Source organism: Calliopsis andreniformis, chromosome 12, assembly GCF_051401765.1.
Source record: "Calliopsis andreniformis isolate RMS-2024a chromosome 12, iyCalAndr_principal, whole genome shotgun sequence".
NCBI lineage: Eukaryota > Metazoa > Arthropoda > Insecta > Hymenoptera > Andrenidae > Calliopsis > Calliopsis andreniformis.
In genome coordinates this window covers 17,248,930-17,270,742 of record NC_135073.1, presented here as the reverse complement: position 1 = coordinate 17,270,742, position 21,813 = coordinate 17,248,930, and the positions used below count along the sequence as shown (strand labels likewise).

General features: G+C 47.0%; 1 protein-coding gene across 1 annotated transcript in view; it reads right to left on the bottom strand.

Moving 5' to 3' along the window:
* Positions 1–14,683: 14,683 nt before the first annotated feature.
* Positions 14,684–21,813, bottom strand: part of LOC143185820 (uncharacterized) — a 42,877-nt gene continuing 35,747 nt past the window's right edge. The window contains exon 2 of the mRNA XM_076389085.1: positions 14,684–15,139. Within this exon, the coding sequence (XP_076245200.1) occupies positions 14,772–15,139 (368 nt within the window). The 3' untranslated portion in view covers positions 14,684–14,771. The remainder of the gene's footprint in view (positions 15,140–21,813) is intronic.

Below are 21,813 nucleotides of genomic sequence, written 5' to 3'. Positions count from 1 at the left end.
TTCCATTCGCCCTCCAACCCTCCGTCCTCCTCGCACTCGTACCTCGCGCATGGCGCGTGTAATTTTCACATAGTCCCCTCTTCGTCGGCCCTTTCCCCTCTCTCTCTAGCTTAGCCCACATCCAGTGGCTCTGTCCTCGTCCAACAGCAACGACAGGCGAACGAGAGAGCGGAGGCGATCGCTCTTGCTCCTTCGCGCCGATGTCGGCGTGGATGAAGGAGAGCGGCACCCTTTGAAGTCCAGTTGGGAGCCAATTACACGAGTCACACAGGGCCGCACGCACCGCGTCTCCGCCGCACCGAAAATATTATTGCGCCCGCGCCTCATAGATCGATTAAAACCGAGAATTATGATTGTGGCCGCGCGGAACGAAAGCTCGGAAAAAAGGTGGCCATGGGACAGCGGGGAGGGGATTAAGCGCTTAAATTAATTAACGATTCGAGGGGTCCCCGAGGCCAGCACGGAAGCAGATGGAAGTCGGAATCGATTCGTCGATTCTCGTCGGTCGAAGGAACCGCGTCGCGGAGGAATCCGCGGGGCGAGCATCGCGTTGAAACGCTTTGTCGACACCCTGACGATCCGTGACGGTGTAACGACGCTCGTGTTTGTCGGCTGATTATATATGGGGGTGGAGGGGAGTTTCGAGTCACCGGAGAGTGTAATGGGCGACGGAGGAGAATGGAGTTTGACAAGACTGCCGTGGGTGTCACAGCTGATCGAGGATTGGATTACGATGTTTTGTTGCTGGTTCCATGGCTGCGGGGCGGATAGGAGATGAGCTTTTTCAGTGCAGGGGATCTCGCCACTTGTGCTATGGATTTCGAGTCTGGGGATGGTAGTTTGGGGATTTCAGAGTGAATCGAAGATTGTGCTTCTGGTGTGTAATGCGAAGTCGAAGGAAGTGCTCTCACCTTGTCGCTGTAGCGACGATGGTGCGTTGGATCGATCAGCTAACGTGTTTATACCGAAGAGCTGGCTAAGAAAGGAACTAAGTTATGCTTGAATATGCTCCAATACGCTGCGATTTATGTAGTCTAATACCGACACATTTCTCTAACTCTAATTTATACTATCACTTTATGCTTCTTTGATTTACTCTTGAATACACAGCCCTTAAGGAACCCCCCAAAAATAATATTTAACTTTCCATAATCTTGTTACTCCATTTATCACCTTATTAAACACACTTCTCATATCAAACCCACCCTATCTTTCTCCCACCTCGAACCAACTAAGGATCAAACTAAAAACTCCTTAATACCTCACAAATTGTCCCAAAAGATTGAAATCTAGATAGTCTCGAATTCTCAATTCAGCGCTGCTTCTCTCTAGCCTCGATTAATCTTCTCCGCAACGAGAAGAAGAACTCGACAAACTTTTTCCACTCCTCGCGTTAAATCAATTAACAACAAGTCTCTGCTTCCAGACAAAGTATCGACGGAAGAAACCGCTTTGCATCGCAAATTTAATCGCGCACCGTCACTGTAATTCCAATAATTAATGAGACCTAATTAATTAGCGAGACGGCCGGCAATAAACTCGCTTCGAGCATTCGTTTCCAACAGACCCCCAAGAGCAGAGGGTGACGAGAATCGATCATACGGTTCGATAACGCTACCCGTAGTAATTGTATTTTTCTTCATTCGCGAAAGATAAGGTTCCGCGGTTCCATCGGAACCAGCCGTTTAAATTAAATCACGCTCGCCTTAATTGGACCAAACTGCTGCTTCGACGCAGGCGCACTTGCGCGACCCTGTGTTCCACGGCGTCTTCGCGATAAGAGGATGGAGGGTAATACCGTGAAGAAATTTATTAACGTTCTTCCTCCGCCACCCGCGCCGCGCGTCGTAAACAGGAATTAATTATACGATATTCGCAAGCGGAAACAAAATCAGGAGTGGCGAGATGGGTACAACAGTCTCGCAGAAAACCTTCTTCCACTGATTCATTCGATCTGGTCATGCAACCCTGCGATTCGTCCTTAGAGGTAGGTACGTCCCTTTCGGTTGTTACCATTTCTGCGAAAAGAGCAGCGTGTGCCTTTTATTTCCGCGCAACGACTTCACAGAACGCCCCGCGGTTCTATAGGAACTTCATAAACGAAGAATTAATTAGAATCTATCTTCCCGATGGGAGTGAACTGTTCCTTGACAGGGAGGCTTCTAAAATCATTTCTGTTTCAGCTTCTTTGCGGCGATGAAGACGAAGGGGGGATAAAGAGAAGTAGAGGATCTGGTTATAAAGGGAGCACGCGTTTTACGATTGTCGGTCGTGGAAAGCCGTGCCAACGATTCCACGGGAAGATCTGATGGCATGCGCGCTCTAATTTTGAATTATATACGTTCGTGGAAGAAATCGTTCACGGTGAGGCGGTATTTGGCGCGGGTTGAGAGATACATTGCCAATGGTAACGAATAGGAAATATCGTGCTCGTATTTCAATTAGTTTTACTGGCACGATAATGGCAATCGTTTCGCAGTCCGGCTCCTTTGACTAGAAAGCTGACTTGCGAGCGGCTACAATCGATAACGGGCCCAGTGGTAGATAATTCTGTTCCACTGCTGGTAGTTTTCATTTGTAATTCGCTTTGAGAAGCCTGCTCGTTTCTTCCTTGACGTTTATCCGCTTCCATACTATGCATTTTTTCTTTCCAGCTGAATTGATAATTGAGAACGTTTACATCTGATGCTGAGCGACGCTGATTATCCTTCAAAGGAGTTCCGAGTTCTGAAAGTTGCAGAAATTGATTCAAGAGAAGCAGTTTGAGGATATCATTGAAGGTTTCCGAGCCTTGCTACATTCACGCGTATACGCCGATTGATGAGTTCGTAATGACAGTCCAGGACCCAGAAATGTTTCATAAGGCCCCGTAATGGGGCCCCGTTTTGTAAGGAGTCTCGTTTGCCCGCGCGATGAACGACACAATGACGAGTGAAATTGCCTTCCACGAATGCAACACGAGTATAATTCGTGAGACACCTTTCATTTACGATGCAAAGAAAAAATTCACTTTTCGAGTGGCTCGATGTAACAATTTCACCCCCTGGTCCTTCTCCCAAACCACCTCGACGTCCCTCCAAATGACAGAGAAATTTCAGCCAAACATCTAGCAGCACCTTGAAGCGGCTAATTAAAAGCCAACCACCCATGGAACATCCGGAGGGGTTGCGTGGGACCAAAACGAATCCGAGGAAGTGGTGGGTGGCGAGCAGTTCGATCGGGCCCCATTGTATCGTGGTTCATCGAGATATATACGATGTAAACTCTTCTTCCTCTCCCCCTCCCTTTCACTACCTCTTACCCTCTGACTCTCTGTCTCTCTTTTGTTCCAGCAGGTCAGGCCAGTTAGTCTCTCTCGCTCTCGAGGGGCCTCGTGGTCCCAGGAAGGACCACCCACCCAACCTATACTTAGCGAGGTGTCGGCAAATTGAGCTATAGATGCCGAGGGTAATGCAACGGAGGGGTGTCGGAGAGACCGAGGCAGGGTGGGGTGTGGACCAGCATCGTCGATACCATCCGGCGTGAGGTTATTAGGGACCTCGAGGGCCCGTCCGCCTGTGCACTGGCACTACTAATTTCTTACGGCACCTGGTCCGCTCTTTTACCGCAAAAGCCCGTGCCCGAGACTCCCTTTTTCACGGGATTTCGATTTCAGAATGGATCCTTTCCAGCAGAGTGGTACCTGTCGTTATTACCACGCCGGGGCGTCGATGAGAAGCTCCTTCGACCGACTTCGGGGCCTCCGCTGTTGTTCTAAAGAGAAGGGTGGAGTGGGCCTCACGCAACATCGAGGTTGGAGTGAATGGAAGTCGAGAGGCCATAGATAAGTCATGGGATAATCGAGAGGACTCGATACTCCTTCTACTTGCTTCCTTGGAAGAGAGTATAGTGGGTCTGCTGAAGAATTTTGGGCCCTAGAGGGCTTCAAGAACTTACAGCGTCATCAAATAATGGGATTATCAAGAGGACTTGATGTTGCTTGCGCTTGCAATCGTGAAGGAGACGATACTGAGTCTACTGCAGTATTTTGGGCCTCATGGGTCCTGGAAAATTCACTAGATCTTGAAGCTGTATCTGTCTTCTAATAAATTCTTTAAATTATTATTACCCTTCAATTTTTTAACACCCTTGCTTCACGACAATCCCCTGATACAGCTGTTCCCTCATCCAGTCGAAGGAAGGTGATCCTCCAGCAACGATTAGCGAGGATAATGTTGCGGTCGCGGCACCACAGCCCTGCGCAGAGTTGCGCGGCAGTTTTCCGGCATCAGGCTGCGTCGTCGTCGATGTTTGTATGATAATAGCGAAGGTGTGGAGAAATGAGAGGCACTCAGGGTGAAACCGAGAAACAACGAGTGCCTGGCGAGCAACTTAGGAAGGCAGGGACTTAGAGGGCCTAGGTGGGAGAGAGAAACGACGAGATTGTGGCGAAGAGAGGAGGGAAGGGGTGAAGAATAGAGAGAACGAGGTTATTGAGAAGGAGAGAGAGGGAGGAAGCAAGCAGGAGAGATGAACGAGCAAGAGAAGGAGGGAAGAAAAGCGGTCCTTTTGATGGAGCCTTTGTCGGGTCTCGCGGCGCTCTGCGATTTGCAACTAAAATCGCCCGCTTCGCTTCGCAGTCCTCACCAGTGATTTGCTGCGAATTTATTAATGTGACGATCGGATGCAGTGTCCGCGTATTCTCCGCTTGCGCGGGTTCTTGACCTTTCGATCCTATTCTGTCTTCAGTGGCTAATTAGTGTCCCGAGATATAAAGATAAAAATAGAATCTTGTCTTCAAATATGTATCGCGTTCCTAAATCTCAGGTTCACCCAAAAAATCCGCAAGTTTCACCTTCCCAGAGGGCGCCAGCGTGACGCAGCAAGGAGACAGCAAAAGACAAATTCACGCGTCGTGAAAGCTTCATCCAAGCTGCACCGCGGAATCCTTCCTCTGTATACCAAAATACCATGCCATTCATCTTCTTTGTTGTCTCTACTTTCGCGCCTCAACCATATTTTTATCTCGTCTCGAAGATTTCACTCTCATTCAGCCGCCAATCCACGTCGCGGCACACCGCGCGAGCCGAGCCTCGAATCGTCGCATCCGCCGCGCGATTCAGCCTCGTCATTGGATTCCAGGATGCTAATCGCGCGTTGTACGCTCCCTTGCGGTGTCATTTGTCGTCGTTAGGCTGTCACGGGCCCGTCCCGCCGCCTGAGCCGCCGCATCGATGGCAAATTGCCCGAGCTAGCCTTTGGTCGGTCTGCAACAACGAAAGGCTGCCGTGGACTCGCGAATTTCGTGGTTGCAGCCGTGGCTGGCCCAGTAGGAGCGGCGCGCGAGTTTCCTCGACAATGTTGCCGCGACGGAGTCTGCGTAGATTGCATGTCCCGGGCTGAGCGCGGCTTCGAACAGAGAGAGCGTCGAGGCACATGCATACAGTCGGGGAACATGAGCGTGGAAATATGAATAATATAGAGGCGAAAGAGGTAGGGGGACAGGGAACGAGGGAGAGCGAGAGAGGGAGAGGCAGAGGAGAGGAGAAGGACGAAGGAAAGGTGGAGGCTAGTAGGCAGACGCGAAGAGAAGGAAGAGCGGCAAAGGAGCGCGGGTAGAGACCACCCCGTGGCTTGTCGGCTCGTTTGATCTTCTCCCACCCCGAGCATCCTCTCGCACCCCCCTCTGCTCCCCCAATTCCTCACCTTCCTCTACCTCTCACCGCCTGACCCTCTCTGTTCCTCGTGCTCCAGGTTGCCCTGTTCGTCCGGTACGATTTCGACGTCCGTCTCGCTTCTTCTGCCGTTTCTTCCTCTTATTCCTCGGGATTCTCCCTCCACCCCGGTCCCCCGTCGCTCGTTCTCTGTTCCACGAGCCTGTCCGAGGCCCGTGGTCTCTCACCTGCGGAGAGAAGAGGCGTCCGACACGTCAGAATCACACCTTCTACGACTACCCGCTCACTAATAATCCGAACCCCCGTGTGCCCTGACGCGGTTCTCGGGTTCCGTAGAATCCTGTGCGAGCCGATGCCTGGCCCTTTTGTCTCCGCGATGCTTCTAGAAGCGTCCACGGTTGCTGGATCCTGGATTTAGGATACACCCCGCGAGTGTCTAGATTACGCAATGTTTTCTCTCTTCCTTTTCTGGAGACGTGGCCATGGAATTAGATTAGCAAATTCTTCTAGAGCTCGTGCAGGAACTTTCCTGACGCGTTTCCTTGATAAGAGTCGAGGCGGAGGGTGCATGTTCCGTGGTAGGTTCGAAGCACGCGGCCACAAAGTATCATTTTTCAGCGCTAATTGGATTGCCCGTTCAAATACGGCGCTACGCCGAGCCAAGATGTCGGAGTTGATAGAGGAGAGGAGCAGGCGAAATCTCTCGGAGGGAAATCCGAGGCACGAATATCGGATATCGTTCTGCACCGTGGCTGGGCGTTAGTCGAAGGCGCTACTTAATTATCCTGCGGCCTCTAATCTGCCTGCGCCGACACACACGCCACGGCTGCGCACCTAGTAGACGCGGCCCTCGCCTGAAACCTAAATCTCCCTTAACCGGCCCAAGGTAGGGATTCCTGCGCTTTGACTATCGCAGATTATGACATTTTCTTTTATCGACTGGATCGGACGCAGTTGACCTTCAATATTTCCTCTCATTATGGAGTTGTTGGAAGCTAGTCTACTCTCTTGAGTTTCATTTCTGGTAGGGTTCAAATTCTATTTTTTGGGAGTTGATCCTGGAGAATATAGGAGACTGGAGTCTTCTTCCTAAAGAATCTCCTCGAAAAATCTACGAGACTAGAGTCTCCTAATTCCTCACAACACAAAAGGTGTCTCACTCACACCTCACAGTTCCAGGATACCGTCCCCAAATCTATATCCTTTCAATTTTCTTCAACTCCTATTAGAAGATCATGGCCCACCAAGCAGCTTGACCCTATCTTTCTTCGACACGCGATAAAGTCGTCACAGGGTCAACAAATTGAGCCCCAAATAGAGCAATGAAGGGTTCTTGCGCAGTGGAAGTTGGCGAAGCATTGCAACGCCAAGGGAAAAAAGGCACGCTAGGTATAGACGTTACAGGGACGTCGGTTGTTCGTCGTCGGCGCGAATGGGACAGCTGATGAGCCGGTGTCCCCGAGGGCGATCGGCCGAGACCAATCAGCGTCCGTCCGTCCATCCGCGGCCTAATGACACCTGCAGGCTAAAAAGCCATGATATTCAACGGAGTCGGGCGCTAACGAACTCTCCTCCTCGTGTGATCCAACGCCATGGAAACGCGCCGATTCGTCCCTCTCGAGTCCTCGGCGTTCGAGGCGCTGGATTTTCAAGGGAAATCACATAATTCCATGGCAAATTGGCTGACGAAGGAGAACGTACAGCGTATAATTCCTGGAAGATCTTCGAAGCGTGAAGAAGCAGGAGAACCACGCGAGGAGCTCGCGGACCGATTGTATCTTGACAGACTAATATACTTTGACGACAGTGTTATATAAAAGGGCTGAGACGAGAATATTAGAAATCCTGTTTCTGGCGGATAATTGTATTCTAAAGATTTGTTTCGACACTGTAGACCGAGTTGCCACGTAGATTTGAGAAATACTCCTAGCTGAGCTAGCAGGTGAATGAAAACTTGTCGAGCAACGTGAGTGATAAGAGTATCGTTAATGGAATGAACAGTTTAATCGGTTCACCAGTTTCGCTGGGTCAGCCGTTTGACCGAGCAACCGACATGGTCGATTAATCATCGGTTGACAGTCAAATTAACGGTTCCCCTGGATTAGTTTAACCGCTGCAGGTTCCATTAGGACCCTGAACGTGTCTGGCCGCCAAGCGCTGTGTCGAAACTCGTGGTCGCGTTCTGCTTCGAATCGAGAACACCAAGAGCCACAGCACCGTGCAATTTTCCAGGTGTCGTTAATATATCTGGCTAAACGAGTCTGTGCCCCGTTGCAAATTAAGCCACTCTGTGACCGCGGCCGATAAACCGGTAGTCCCGTTCGATACTCTAGAGTTAGACTACTAACTAGATCTGTCGAAACGTTTATCGATTTTCGGCCGTGAGTCAAACACCGTGCGTGCTCTGTCGGCATTAAAAATGTCCATGCTCGAAATGGTCGAAAGTATACGTTTGGGATAATAATAGGGAAAGCTGGTAGCCTGGAATAATAAATGAAAACGCGTCGGCCGTGGCGGAAATCTGACGTCGATTTCATTCGTCTGACAGAATGTAAACGTCGGAATCAGACCCGTCAGTCAATCATCTTGATTACTGGTTCGATCACTCTCGGTAACTAGTCTTGTCCGTCACAGTACGCCTGGAAGGATCGCTAATTACGGTGACATCGGACAAACGATACCGGTATCTAGAACCCAGAATATAGTCTGATTCAAGAGGCTCACTCTCTACAGTCCCGTCGATCCAGGGCCAAATTAATCCCTTCTTCTCTGCGATTCCCTCCGCCTCGAAAGGGAAGACCATTAATCCACCAACGAGCGTGATTCATGTATCCAAAACGGTGCTTAACGTGTAAGGTATTGAAAGAGTATCGAGGGCTCGAGCGACAGGAAAAGGGGGCGGAGGGTGTGTGATCCCAATACTGCACTTGAAGATTGCGCTAGCTGGTGGCTCCAAATATTTTTAAAATCCCTGAATAGAAGCCCTAACTATATAAATAGAATTACAAAGAAGACCTCCACTTTACAATTTTTTATACTTCCTCTTTGACCAAAAGATCAAAATGAAAATAAAAAATCTCAAGGCCTAAGACTTCACAAATTATTACTAATCAAATTTCTTTTTTCTTCTCAGCTGTAGTTCCATTTTTCCTGAGACCAGAATCGAAAGGAAAGAATGTCAAGAGAGTTCCTCCCACGCAAACCGCGAGACTCCGCTCGCGAGTCGGCAATCGAATCAGCGGGCGTGCGTGCGCGCGGAATGATCACGGATCACGATGACGTCAGGTTGACGGAACGGAACGGGTACCCGGATAGGTTAATGGTAAGGAGGCCCAGGACCAAGGCAGGGCCCGCCAGCGGCTCGGCTCCTGATTACAGACCTCCAACATCCCCTTACACTCTCGCTCTCACCTTCGGTTATTGTACCGAGCCGGGGCCCTGGACGTCCACTATAGATCACTGGCAGGCAGTTTGTCCGATCAGCGTGGCCAGAAGTGTTGTAACTCGTAAGCGTGGAGGTGGTCCCGAGCATTCCAGTTTCCAGAGAAATTTATCGATGGCGTTCCGTGGCCCCCCGATGCCACTTCGAGCTGGGCCCACGGGAGCCAACCGTGGCTGCCATGGGGTAGCGCCTCCTTCGTTTTTGCGTCCACCGATCGAGGCCACGGCTGATGGATGGGATCGATGCTGAGTCCTCTGGATCCTTGGGGGAACGAGGAAGTTGGTGCTTGGGAATGTGTAGATGGATTAGTCTTGAATTGGAGTGAGAAACAGATGTAGAATAGGAAATAGAAGTTAATGTAGTGTTGGGAGCTCAGAAGTTGTCAGTGGATCTGATTGGAAGAAAGGTACATAGAGAAAAATAGATAGAGATGGTCCAATTGGTCACACATATTACTACTACTTCCAGCGAAATGAACACTCCTCTTGCTCCTGTGTCGTCTCGCTGATAACTGAGCTCCCAAGAGTACTTATTTTGTTTGGGTCCTAGAAAACGTTAAGATTACCTTTGACTTGGAAGATCCTCAAACCTTTCCTCGAGAAACTAGGTACATATATAATTCTAAGTCTGATTTGATAGAAAATCAAAGTAATTGAGACACAGAAGACACGTTGAAAGCATATTACCACGTATTACTACGTAGCCCCACCAACACCCCAGTCACAGAGGAAGGGTACAACTACAATGTAGTCTTACCAACACCTACGCAGAGTCCAAATCGAGCCACCGAACTCTCCCAAAAAAGGTATCCCAGTTCGCAAGCTCTCGTTAGCCAGTTCAGCCGAAAGGAAGTCCACCTCCCGTGTAAATGAATCTCGTTGGCGGGAGGAGGATCAAAGACCCCGCCGGTAGGGCTGCCTCGGAGCGAAGAAGTCGGTCTACGAGGAATCTAAAAAACGGAGGGCTGGAGGGGCCGAGAAAACGACAACGAAGCGGCGAGTGGGAGGAGGAGGAGGAAGAGAAGAGAGAAGAGAAAGAAAGAAAGACTTCGACGCACCGAGCGGTCATCCGAGATGTATCGTATTAACGAGGCCCGCTGATGGGTCCAGCCTAGAGATTCACACTGTCTAATTACACCGTGGACCGAGGGAAACTCGTTTCTCGCGTGCTGAAGCGGTCGAAATTATGGATCGCGCTGCGGGGCTGCAGTTGACTGACGCATGACTGGCTGCGGGTTAAGCGAGTCAACGAGTAAATGAGTCCGAATTACGTGGGCGTGTCAATGCCGGGAAAATGATCTGCTGGCTGGTTATTGAGGAATCTCCTCTCCTCGAGAATTATACGAAACGTGCATGCAAGGTCTCTGATGCCCATCAGTAGCACTCTGCTTTCGATTTTCTGAGCCTGCTTCCAGACGTCACACTACGAACTTCCACTACATATTTAAACCATGAGAAATAGGGTCACAAAATTAGTCAAAATTGTGGAAAAGTAAATCTACAGTATTCTTCAATTCTATGAACTCAGATTTCCCAATTATAAAGTTTGGAAAATTGCTCTGAGTCTCTATAGTCTCCAACCCCGAAAGAAATCTCCATGAACAACCAAGGGCTGGTTTTTGCATCGCTTCGCAAAAAAGGGTTGTTGAAAGACCGTAAAAAATTGCACGCGACCTATTCATAATTTCAGTACGAGCCACTAAACAAGCAAGTTACGGTCGCGTGACATGATTAATCAGCATCGAAGGATTGTTTGCATTCTCCTTATCGCTCGGTCGATAAGCCGCGCATCGAGGATCGATGAGAGGCGCGGGAATTACGAATCCTTTATTTTCTCGCGGTGTCGTCCTCGTTTCGCGGACGATCGGTGGACAATAAGCGAAATTACGCGGCGATGTTACCACGGCTGGGGTATATATCGGTTGAGTTATTGGTGTATCGGCTATATCGAGAAAATTGGCGGCGGTCATCATCGCCATTATGAATTCTTTATTTGGATGTTGCGGCGGCTGAATTACAGGGCGGTACCGGCTACCTTGCTTACTGCTTCATATATGGACCCGTCGATGCCAGCGAGGGATACGAACCACCTTTCCATTCAAACCAGCCGCGATTTACTTTGAATCACCACTGGAAGATCGACGGTCCACGATCGGTCGCGTCGACCACGTAGCGAATGAGCCTGTCGTCGATCACCCGCTCGCCATCGTCGCCTCTTCTTGACTGATTACCACTGGAATATCCTTAAAGAACCACAAGTGTGATTTTTCTTTACTCTACCACCCCCAAAATATATTGCTCAAAAAAATTCTCAAGGAAACTTTTTGGACAAAAATTGGTCAAATTTGACTGGCGATAACTTTGCGAAAAATCGTCGTAGGATCATAATTTTTTTTGTAAATTAAAGCCTGAAATCTTTACTTTAAGATACTGTATCTCGATTTTAAGTTTAGTTGATGCCCACTAATGTAGCTCCTTAAATCTGAGGGCATGTTTTACAGATTGAAAATTGCGAAGTTTGACGACATGCAGAAACTTCTTCAAATTTTTTTCGAGAATGCCGTTTACAGAGCCATAAAGTTCACACCTTCCCCTTTAATTTAAAAAAAAATTTAAGTCGCTGCGATTTTTTTTCGCAAAGTTACAGTACTTTAAAGTAGCCATGACATTTTTGTCATGTATTGGCCGATCTGATGTGGTGTAAAAATGCAAGGGCTACTTTAAAGTGCTGTAACTTTGCGAAAAAAAATCGGAGCGACATGAATTTTTTTTTAAATTAACGGGGAAGGTGTGAACTTTATGGCGCTGTAAACTGTATTCCCGAAAAAAATTTTTGCAAGTCTGTGAATCCCGTCAAACTTTGCAATTTTTAGTATAACAAACATGCCCTTAGATTTAAGGGGTTACAGTGGTAAGGGGGCATTAAATTTAAAATCAGGACATAGTATCTCAAAGTAAAAACTTCAAGCTTCAATTTAGAAGAAAAATCATGATCCTAAGATCATTTTTCGCGGAGTTATCGTCAATCAAAGTTTTTGTTCAAAAACCAATTTTTGTTCAAAATTTTTCTCTGCCAAATGTTTCCAAGCAGCGTATTTTTGTATCAGACATTCATAAATTTCAAATTTTGAGGAGTCTCCATCGCGCAAGCCACAACTATCGCGCGGTTTTTAAAAGAGAAATCCATAGCGAGTGATTTCCCTCGGTTTTTTCCTCAATTACTCATCCTTTACTCAGTGTAACGTTATTAACCGTTTTCTTCCTTTTCCCCGTAATCAGATCGCGGCGGCTCATCCTATCGAGCTCGTCCCAAGCGGTGCGGCGCGGCGCGGCGTCGGTGCACACGAGACCGAGCGTGAAACGTGTAATCAGCGCGTACACGCTGGTCGCGCGTAATCACGCTTCTAATAGACATCCTAGATTCGCGAGCGATTAATCGATCAACGCGGCGGTAACTTGCGCGTGTTTTATATCGAGATAATGGACGACAGGCTAATGACGGGCTCATTAACGAGGCTCGATATGAAATGGCTCCGTTTAGCATCAGATAGGTCCGCGAGCAGGAAGTAGGTCGGTAATGCAACCGCGACGTGTATCTTCTTTGTGCATCTGTGGGAGAACGGTCCAACCTCTGATTAGCTTTTCTGTTTACGAGCCACCGGCGAGAGCCACGCTCTCTATTATTAAAAAATCTTCATTGTTTGTTTTGTCGAGCCTGTCGACGGGTTTACGCTCCGTAGCGCCGCTTTTACGATTATTTCGCGAGCAGTCGCGTGAAATCGATTTCTAGACCAGAGGCGGGGAGATCGGCGTCCCGTTAAATGCTAGAATGAACACTTCTAGGTGGATAGCAAAGGAATTTTGATTTGATGGATCTTTGAGACTGTTGGAATTGGTTTTATGTACCCCATCGACCGGGAGACGCGCGGTTATGACGAGTCCCAGGCTTCGCGCGAACAGATTCGCCCAGGAAATGAGTTCATCTTTAATATGTTACGACTTGGCTTCAAAAAGCTTCTGGGAAGAGTCCCGTGTATCGAGCTATTTTCACCGAATCATTTTACTCCGTTTCGCGGTGGACTTTGAAGGCCTTGCACACCGTACTTTTTGGGTTACGAATCAATAAATAATCAAAGGTGGGAAATACCTCCCAGCGCGTTTAATCACCTTCTCATCGCGTTTCCAATATACCATGCTGGAAACTGTTATGTTCGATTCTAATCAATTTCTCTGTGGATTTTTTTCTTTTAGCTATTAACAGATGTCAATAACTCCAGGCCAAGCTAGATTACGAATTGCATCATCAAATGACTTACCTGTCTCTTAAATCATCCTCGCGATGGTCCGCGATTGATTGAAAACGTAGGATCGGAAAAATAGAGGGAGCCTGGATCAGAACAATCATTCCGCCGCGTTTATTTTAAATGTTTCCATTTATTTTTCGACTATATTAACACGTGTACTAAGTCTGTTCGCACGCACTCATTCCTCTCACGATTTTCCCTTTCACGCCGTCCTCTATCGCCACTCGTAAACCACCTATAAGCGCACACACGCTCGTAAAGCTCACTAATTAAACTGACGATCAGGTATATTGCAGTGTCCCATCTATAATCGTTTATAATTTTCTTCTCCTCCCATGCTTTTCCGCTGTACTATATTTTGTTAATCGTGCTTGAACGACTCTATTATTCTCGTTTCCATGCGTAATATTTATTCGGGGGAACGACGTATTTTATATACAGCCTATGTACAGAATCGCGGGCCTCGAATCGAGAGGCTTCCTTCTTTTTTATAATTTATATGCTATAATATTAATATATATATATATATTTATTCAATAACTTATTATCGATACCTTCTCTCCGAATCATTTGGCTTTCTTCACCATTCTCACGATTTTTCTCCGCAAAATAAATACAATATAATACATGGTGTCCCTTGATCGAACGCAGTTGTTCGTCGTAGACTGTTGAAGAGAGACCAGGACTTCCGGTCAAGAGAGCTCCTTTACGCGGTCTCTACTCGATTAATGCCTCTCATGAATTCCTACGCGTCTCGATAGACATTCTCTGCCCTCTCATTTCCATCCCTCACTGTCGGTACAAAATTTCTGCAAAATGATTTCCTTCCCACTGAATCCATTAATCGTGTTAATTGAAAATATTATCTGTCTTGGAGTCAATAGTAAAACGATCCAGAGTCAGCTGTAAACATTTGGCAGTCTTCGATTGACAAGAACCTTCGAAATCACCCTCGAGGAGTAGATACCTAATCCTCATACGTAATTTTCCCTTCGGTGCTTTCAGACTTTACAGACTCCTCAGTCTTCGATATTACACCTTCTTGAAGAAGAGAAAACCATCGCTAGGAGAACCCTATCTCCTCCTTTTCTCATTAGAAAGACGCCAGCTTTGTACTATTCCTCGCCACCCCCGCGAACCCAGACTCCCACCCCCAAAATCACGCTTCTATCGCATCGCCTGACGATCCCATTCTCAATTTTCCTCGTACCCTCTCTGAAAATGCTACGAAAAAAGGAGACTGCGAGGGGCCTACTGCTCATCGACCTCGTCGCGAAAAAAAGGCCGATCCTGGGATCGAAACGGATGATCAAGCAGAGAGGCAGCTCCCTCTGCGACTTCTTGCTCGACGACCACCAGCGCGTTGCGCCCCCTACGATTTCTCGTCCATCGTGCTGGGCAAGGGCCGCTTCTTCAGGATGCCCAGGTCCTGGACGTTCTCCAGGAAGGTTTTGTGGTGCTGCGCGACCAGCAGCGGGTTCACCGTCTGCACGTCCTTCTTCAGCTCCTCCATGTCCCTCTTCAGCTTCGCCCTTCGGTTCTGGAACCACGTGATCACCTGGGCATTGCTCAGGCCCAGCTGGGCGGCGATCTCGTCCCTGTCCGCCGGGCTCAGGTATTTCTGGTACAGGAACCGCTTCTCCAGCTCGAAGATCTGCTGGTTCGTGAACGCTGTTCTACTCTTGCGCTTCTTCTTCGGCTGCTGGCGGTTGTTGAACAGGTTCAGGTGGTTTGCTTGCTCTGTAACAATGGGAATAGAGTCAGTATAGAAGAAACGAAGAAATATTAGAGGAATCTATGTTGAATGGATTCACGAAAGTCTAAATGTGGGAACAGCGGAGGTGCTATTCGTGTCTTATGAGAAGTCCTCTGGAAAGCATTGCCCCTAGAGGATTTCTCATGCGATACGAATGATAGTTGAAAAGATCTTGTTGCGTTTTATGGACTTAGAAATCTTTAAAGCCTTCTCTTTTTAATGTCCTGTGAGTAAGGACACCCTGAAGGTTCAAGACTCCCACGACACGGATAAGTAATACTGAAGGATAATATAGAAGCCACGTGAAACAGTAAATCATGAGTTAAGCAATATAAAGAATCGATGCTTGGACAATTAATTGCGTAAGATTTGGAATAACTCGAGATACTCGAGGAGCAATAAATTTCCACTCGTTTCGAGTCGCAATGGCAAATTTATTCCTCCTTCCTCGAGCCTCTGAATCAAAATTCGCGCGAAGGGCAACGAGGGATCGTCTCCCAATGATCCACGTCTAAGATCGTGACGTCACAAGGGAACTTCCATAAATACGCTTTAGAGAGGGCCGCTTCTAATATCGAAATTTCTTAATCTCCGAACGAGAGAGGATAGAGAAGAGAAATGCAAAACGAATCGGGCTTCCTCGGGCGTCTTTGAATGCCGGCCCCTAGAAGGTCCCCTCGAAGCTACTCGAGCTACTCTCTGACCAGCTTCCAGCCACAAATCAGATGCATTTTCGTCCCAGTGGAAGGGATCTCTCCATAAAAATCGTATTACCTATTCGTTACGGTGTTCACTCGATGGAATTTCAGAGCTTCTTGCCTACGGCTCGCTAGGCGCTCCGGTTGTCCTGAATATTTTAGAAGAGGCCAAACTGCTTCGAGCAATTAAGCGGTTATATCACCTAGGAATTTAGCAGAATATAGCTAATATTGTCTTTCCCTCTAACAGATCCTATTAATGGTATCTGTAATTTTGAAACATCCTGTACACTGTATTCGAAAACTCACCGAAGCTATAAAGTACGATGACTCACGGATTCCTCCATCCAGTACCTACCATCCAGTTTCTTCATCTAAACTGTAACTACAGTTCTATAGTAAGGTACCTCTTTATATTGAAGAAGTAGGTATTAGTGGTATTACTTGAACAAGTTCACAGGTAGAAGTGAAGAAGTGGGATGAAAAAGGAGTAGAATTGCAGAATTGCTGTAATTTAGGCAGTTTAGGGAGTCTCTATTTCTTAATTATATTTGAGTTTCGCGAGGAAATGGGACGAGAACGACGTGGAAAACGGTGGCAAAATGGTCGGTGGCCGTTTTCGCGACGGCGTTAGCCATTAGGAAATAATCGAGCCGAATGACGAAAAAGAGAGACGGTCGATGAGTCGTGGACAAGGTAGCCGAGTAGTCCCCTTCAGGATCAAAGAACGCCGCCATCGGTCACACCTGCGCAACCCGACTGTACAGTCCCACTTGAAAACTACCTCCACGATGAACGGTCGACCTTGCTTCTCGGCGTCCTCACGAATGCACTCTCTGCTCACTCTTCGACACGATATTAAACGCTTCGCCTAACCAGCGACGTTGCCCCTATCTAATTCTGAGAGTAGATCACTTTCTCCCTAGAAAAAATCCCTATCCAACGGCGTTGCGTCACTATGGAGTTTCTGGATTGGTTTTGCTCTGTTACTTTCGTGAAACTCACTCGTCGAGAAGCAAACTCGAATAAATTAGTAATAAATTAAAGAAGAAATCGAGGGGCATGGTGGACCCAACCTGGGGCTACTTAATTTCCCGCAAATTGGTCCCTGAATGAAATCGAGCTCGATAAATCCTTGGATTATTTCCGCGTAGCGAGAAAGACGCTTTATGTCTGTGTAAAGTAACTAGAACCGAATGCTTAATTAAATTTGCAGCCTTCGTCGCGCGATCGGTTGAAATCGTGGAATAATTGGAAGGATTTAAGAGACATCATGAGATTATTATTCCTCGGCGAGATTTCCTCGGGTATTTCAGTGATGAAGAGATGAAAGGGAAATTTTTTAATTAATCACAAATGAGTCTGGTGATGGTTTCCCACCGTTTCTCTCTCGGAGGTCTTCTCAAGTTACCTTACCAACTTTCGCTCGCGATACCGACACCTGTCAGCAGGTTAATGTTTATTACATCGTCTTATATCGCTTTAGTAACAGTTCCCAAGGGCTGCAGAACAGATTTGCGCGCAAGCTTACACCTTGTTCGACTTTTCTTTAAGACCCCCTTTTCAAGAGACGTGTCCAACCACCTTTTCTAAACTGCACCGGAAACGACTTAATTACTTCTGCCAAGAACACTTAATGCTCGTCTAAAGTGTTATTACGTTGCTGTAAAACACGCGGATCCATCGTCTACAGGCCGTTTATATTTTTGCCCCTTTTTTTGCTGCACCATGTTCCATGGTGCCCAGAAATCGTCTGATCGCTCATGTTTGGCTGGACTGATACAAGTGTCAGCCCTAATTACGAGCTCCAGCTCGTTTGCTTGGGAAATTACATCCTCCTTCTGCTACTTCGTCACGCCTTTGGAAAAAGCGGTGGTAAAAATGTAGCTATCTGGGGATGAGCGTTTCAAGGTGGAGCCTCCTGTTATCGGGCATCTCGACATGTGCTGCTTCCATAATAAGTAAAAGAGAAGTGTACCTTCGAGGTTATTGCAGGACTATACCTACTATGCGAGTTGTCCCCACTATACCATAAATCTAGAAACACTCACTATACTTAGAAATCAGAGCACATAAACTTATACATATTTCCTTGGCTTCTGACCTACCCAGCGAAAAACTCAATTTAAATTAATCTCTGCAAGTAGCGTTTCAAATCAAGAGTCCTCCCATCCATCACAAATATTATTTTTCATTTTTATAATATCTTGAGTGGGGGGACCGACCTTGAGCCGCCAATAAGTCCTGCCGAGGGTACAGAAATTCTTGCACGATGACCACGGCAGTTCTTTCAGTGGAATCTAATTCGGTCGAGAAAAGTGGGTAACAATTTTGTCGTCGGTCGTCCATTTCGCCGGCGGTCGTCTGGCTCTCGAAGGAACCAGAAATACGGTGGCGAACGCGGTCGAAGGGGCAAGGGAGAGGCGACGCAGAAACGACGGAACGGAAGAGCTCGCCGAGATATTAGTTTCTGCGGTCGCCTCGCCGCGGAGATTTAATTCGTTTGATGTTCACGAATTCGCCGCTTCGGCTGTCCTTTCGCAACCCAACTCCCCCCTTCCTCTGCTCCTCCGTCCCTCGCGGATTTTCTCACCTTCCTTTGTGATTATACAGAGAGCTTCTGGCTTCTGTTTCCTCCTTGCCTCTGTCGAGGATCCTTGGAGGAGCAAAATTTCCTTCGGACGTTTCATTCACAGGTTATGAAATAAATATAGAAATATTTGTTTATGTAGAATATTCGTATATAGAGCGTGAAACTTTCTCCAGAAGGTCCATCGCCCCAAAGATTGTATTCTGATATCGAAGAAAAGGCTGGAGACTAATGGGTAACAGAAAAATCGGCGAAGAATTGGCGGGTTGGGTTTAGCTGCGATCTGATAGCCAAGGGGGATCCTGAAGTGACCACCTGCCGCACGCATCGACGCCTTTGACATCGAGTTGCGTGGACCACAGGCGGTCAGAGACTCTCGTTCGATTAACACGGTGACTCTGCCGAAATCGTGGTTCATTATAAGCCCTGTTATCCCTGTCCCACCTCGTTGTTTCGCCGAAAGAAAAAAGCCAGAGAAGGATTATTCCTCCCTCAACGCCATTTTGAGTAGTATTCAATTAATCACAATTAAGCTACTCGAAGATTCTCGGATTGAAATTACTTATATCTAGTTAAGGAATCTGAGCGAGGCTCCTAATTCAAGTTACTTGAATCTAAGTTACTAGACTCAAGTTACTTAAACCCAAGTTATTAGATTAATCTGGTCGAAGCTTCCAAGTCAAGTTACTTAATCCAAGTTATTAGACTAATCTAACAATAAACGAGGCATAGGCAGTCAGAGTCGTTAACTTCCTCGAATTCCTCCCTTTCGCTGCAGCCAGCTGCTCGATCGCGAGTCCTTTAAAACCGTCGTCGTCGCTCGTCGCGAACCGTCCGCCATTTACAAGCTATCAACGTAAATCATATTTTAACGCGTTAATCCGCAGACGTACGACGTCCCCTGGCCGGAAGTCCTCCGCGTTGGCACTCGCCGCGGCGCTGCCAGTCGCGTTTCCGCACGCTAATTCGCGTGTCAGCCCGCAATTGGTACTCGTCCACGCGCGACTTGGAATTTCACCTCCGATTTTTCCCTCCACGCTCTCTCGCGTAACCGAACCGTTTGAACGGTTCTCCGAGTGATCGATCGATCGCCTTGACTTCTATGTCAGAGGTCAATCTGCCCGCGAACACGCGTGCTGTTGTAAATTCAACGAGTTTGCGCGTGCGGTCAGACGGTCGCAAATTGAAACGGCAACGACACGTGACGAGGTGGAGCTATAAGGTGTTCGCCGTTTTACGAGCCGTGGGACTCTAACGTGGGAAGATTTTAGTCGGATTACTTCTGGCGTGGAAAGTGTCTGATGCGACTGGTGAATTTGTTTCGGATATGTATACTGTTTGGATTGGGAACGCCCTTCTTATTTAGACTCTACTATCTAGTCTCCTGGAGAATTATTTTCTTTGGAGAGGCTTGAGCGATGGTGGAAACAGATTTGGTAATTGAATTAGCGAGCTGACGAACAGGGCAAGTCCAAAATTAACCATTCTTAGATAATCTGAAGAATATATATGGTTTTAAAACCAAAATGTACTGAGTCAGACGAAAAAATGTAGCTCTAGAGCCCAGATAAGTACCTAAAATGTATAAAATTACTCAAATAGGTATCAAATACCTATGTATTTTAAGATGTGGTTTTTTCTATTTGTACTACTTTCCAATTAGTTTGCCGCGTTTATGCGAATAGTTGCATGAGTCACTGCGAATAGTCGAGAAAATTGAACGCGACGCAAAGATAGCACGAGGCGAGGCGAAAGGCTGACGAGTCCTCGGCGGCCATTTTGGTTCCGCTCGGACGGAAGTCACTCGAGTAGAATAGCGTTGGAGTTAAGAAGCGCGACGATCTTGAAACGACGGGCGACAGATCTAATGGATTATTTGGTAACCGTTTCTTGTTAGCCAGCTTTAATACAGCCGAACAGTAAACATCGTTTCCAGCGATGTTCTGCGTGGCGACCGCAAGAAACTTTGATGGTTCGTTAGCGACCCCTGAAAACTCGCGAAAGAAGCTGATAAGAAACGAATTCGATGTTTCCTGAACGAACGAATTGGAAATGTGGCCGCGTGCATTACCTCCAATAATATCGAACTAAGTAACTAGAAGTAACGATTCAAATTCGAGTGAAATGAGCCTGAAAATAACTGCGATACCTGCGACAACTAATCCTTGATTTTCCAGAAAATTCCGTTTAATTAATATTCAATCTATTGCTAATGGAAAGAGCCTAGTGACACGTAATCGTCGCAGGGAGGATTTTATGCAGCGCTCGAGAGATTTCGCAAGCGTAAAGAAATCTGGAGTGAATTAAGACAGTACATCGTAAACCGCTTTCGCTTTTTCTTACGAGCTGCATTTTCTTCGGCGAAAGAGGTTCAAAGTATCCTTACGTCATTCTCGCGTGCAAAAATAATCAAGCTATTAGCACTGGTTCGTATACGGAAGAACTTCGAGTAACAGCCTTGTTTTTCAATGTTACAACCGCCCGTTCGATGGAAAAAAACGCGGCTCGTTTTTGCATATTTATTTCACAATAACGTTGGACGACTTTGAGGCGACGTCGCGTTAAATACAAGGCACTGATACCTGTACTTAACCCTCGAAGTACGGACCTTATAAGATCTGTGCCCAGGTCAATCGCGACCCACACGCGCGAGATAGGAATACATAATACCTATCCTTGTGCGATCTTTCAACGAAAAGGTGTCGTGCAGACGTTCGAAGAACTTACGATCATTAAGAGCAATTACAAGAAAAGCAGAAGCATATATAATATCGAATGATCGAGTGGCAGACAGGTAAGATAGGCTTTAAAGAACGTCCCTATCGGTCGAGACCATCGCTGTGATTTTTGGAGCGAGACGAAAAACTAGCCGACCGGTTGGCACGGATCGGGGGAAAAAAAGAAGGGAATGAAACTGTTCCATGGATCCAATGAACGGTGATTTCGATTGAGTCGAGTTCCAGCCACAGTCTCATAAATTTATTGTACCGTGATAAGTGGAAAATTCGAGGGTATCTTAATCGACCATTAGCGGATTTATTCTCTGACTTCCTGCACTATTGCCGCGCCTTCTTTAGATAACCGTGTGCAACTATATACCCAGATTTCTCTAGTTTATATTGCTGCACGGTTGTAGCGAGACTGGCAATGATAATTAACTTGTCGAGAAAAAGAGAAGTGGATTGAGTAGGTAAAGAACATCACTAGCCAGACATCGGAAGTCTGGTAAAATTCAGAAGGCTGCAACGACACAAATTAATTTTCCTGGGGTGCCAATAGGTATTCATGACAACCAAAATTATCACGTAGATATATCGAAATAACTGAACAGATAAATAGGGATGCTAATTTAACTACAATTCCGACAGCA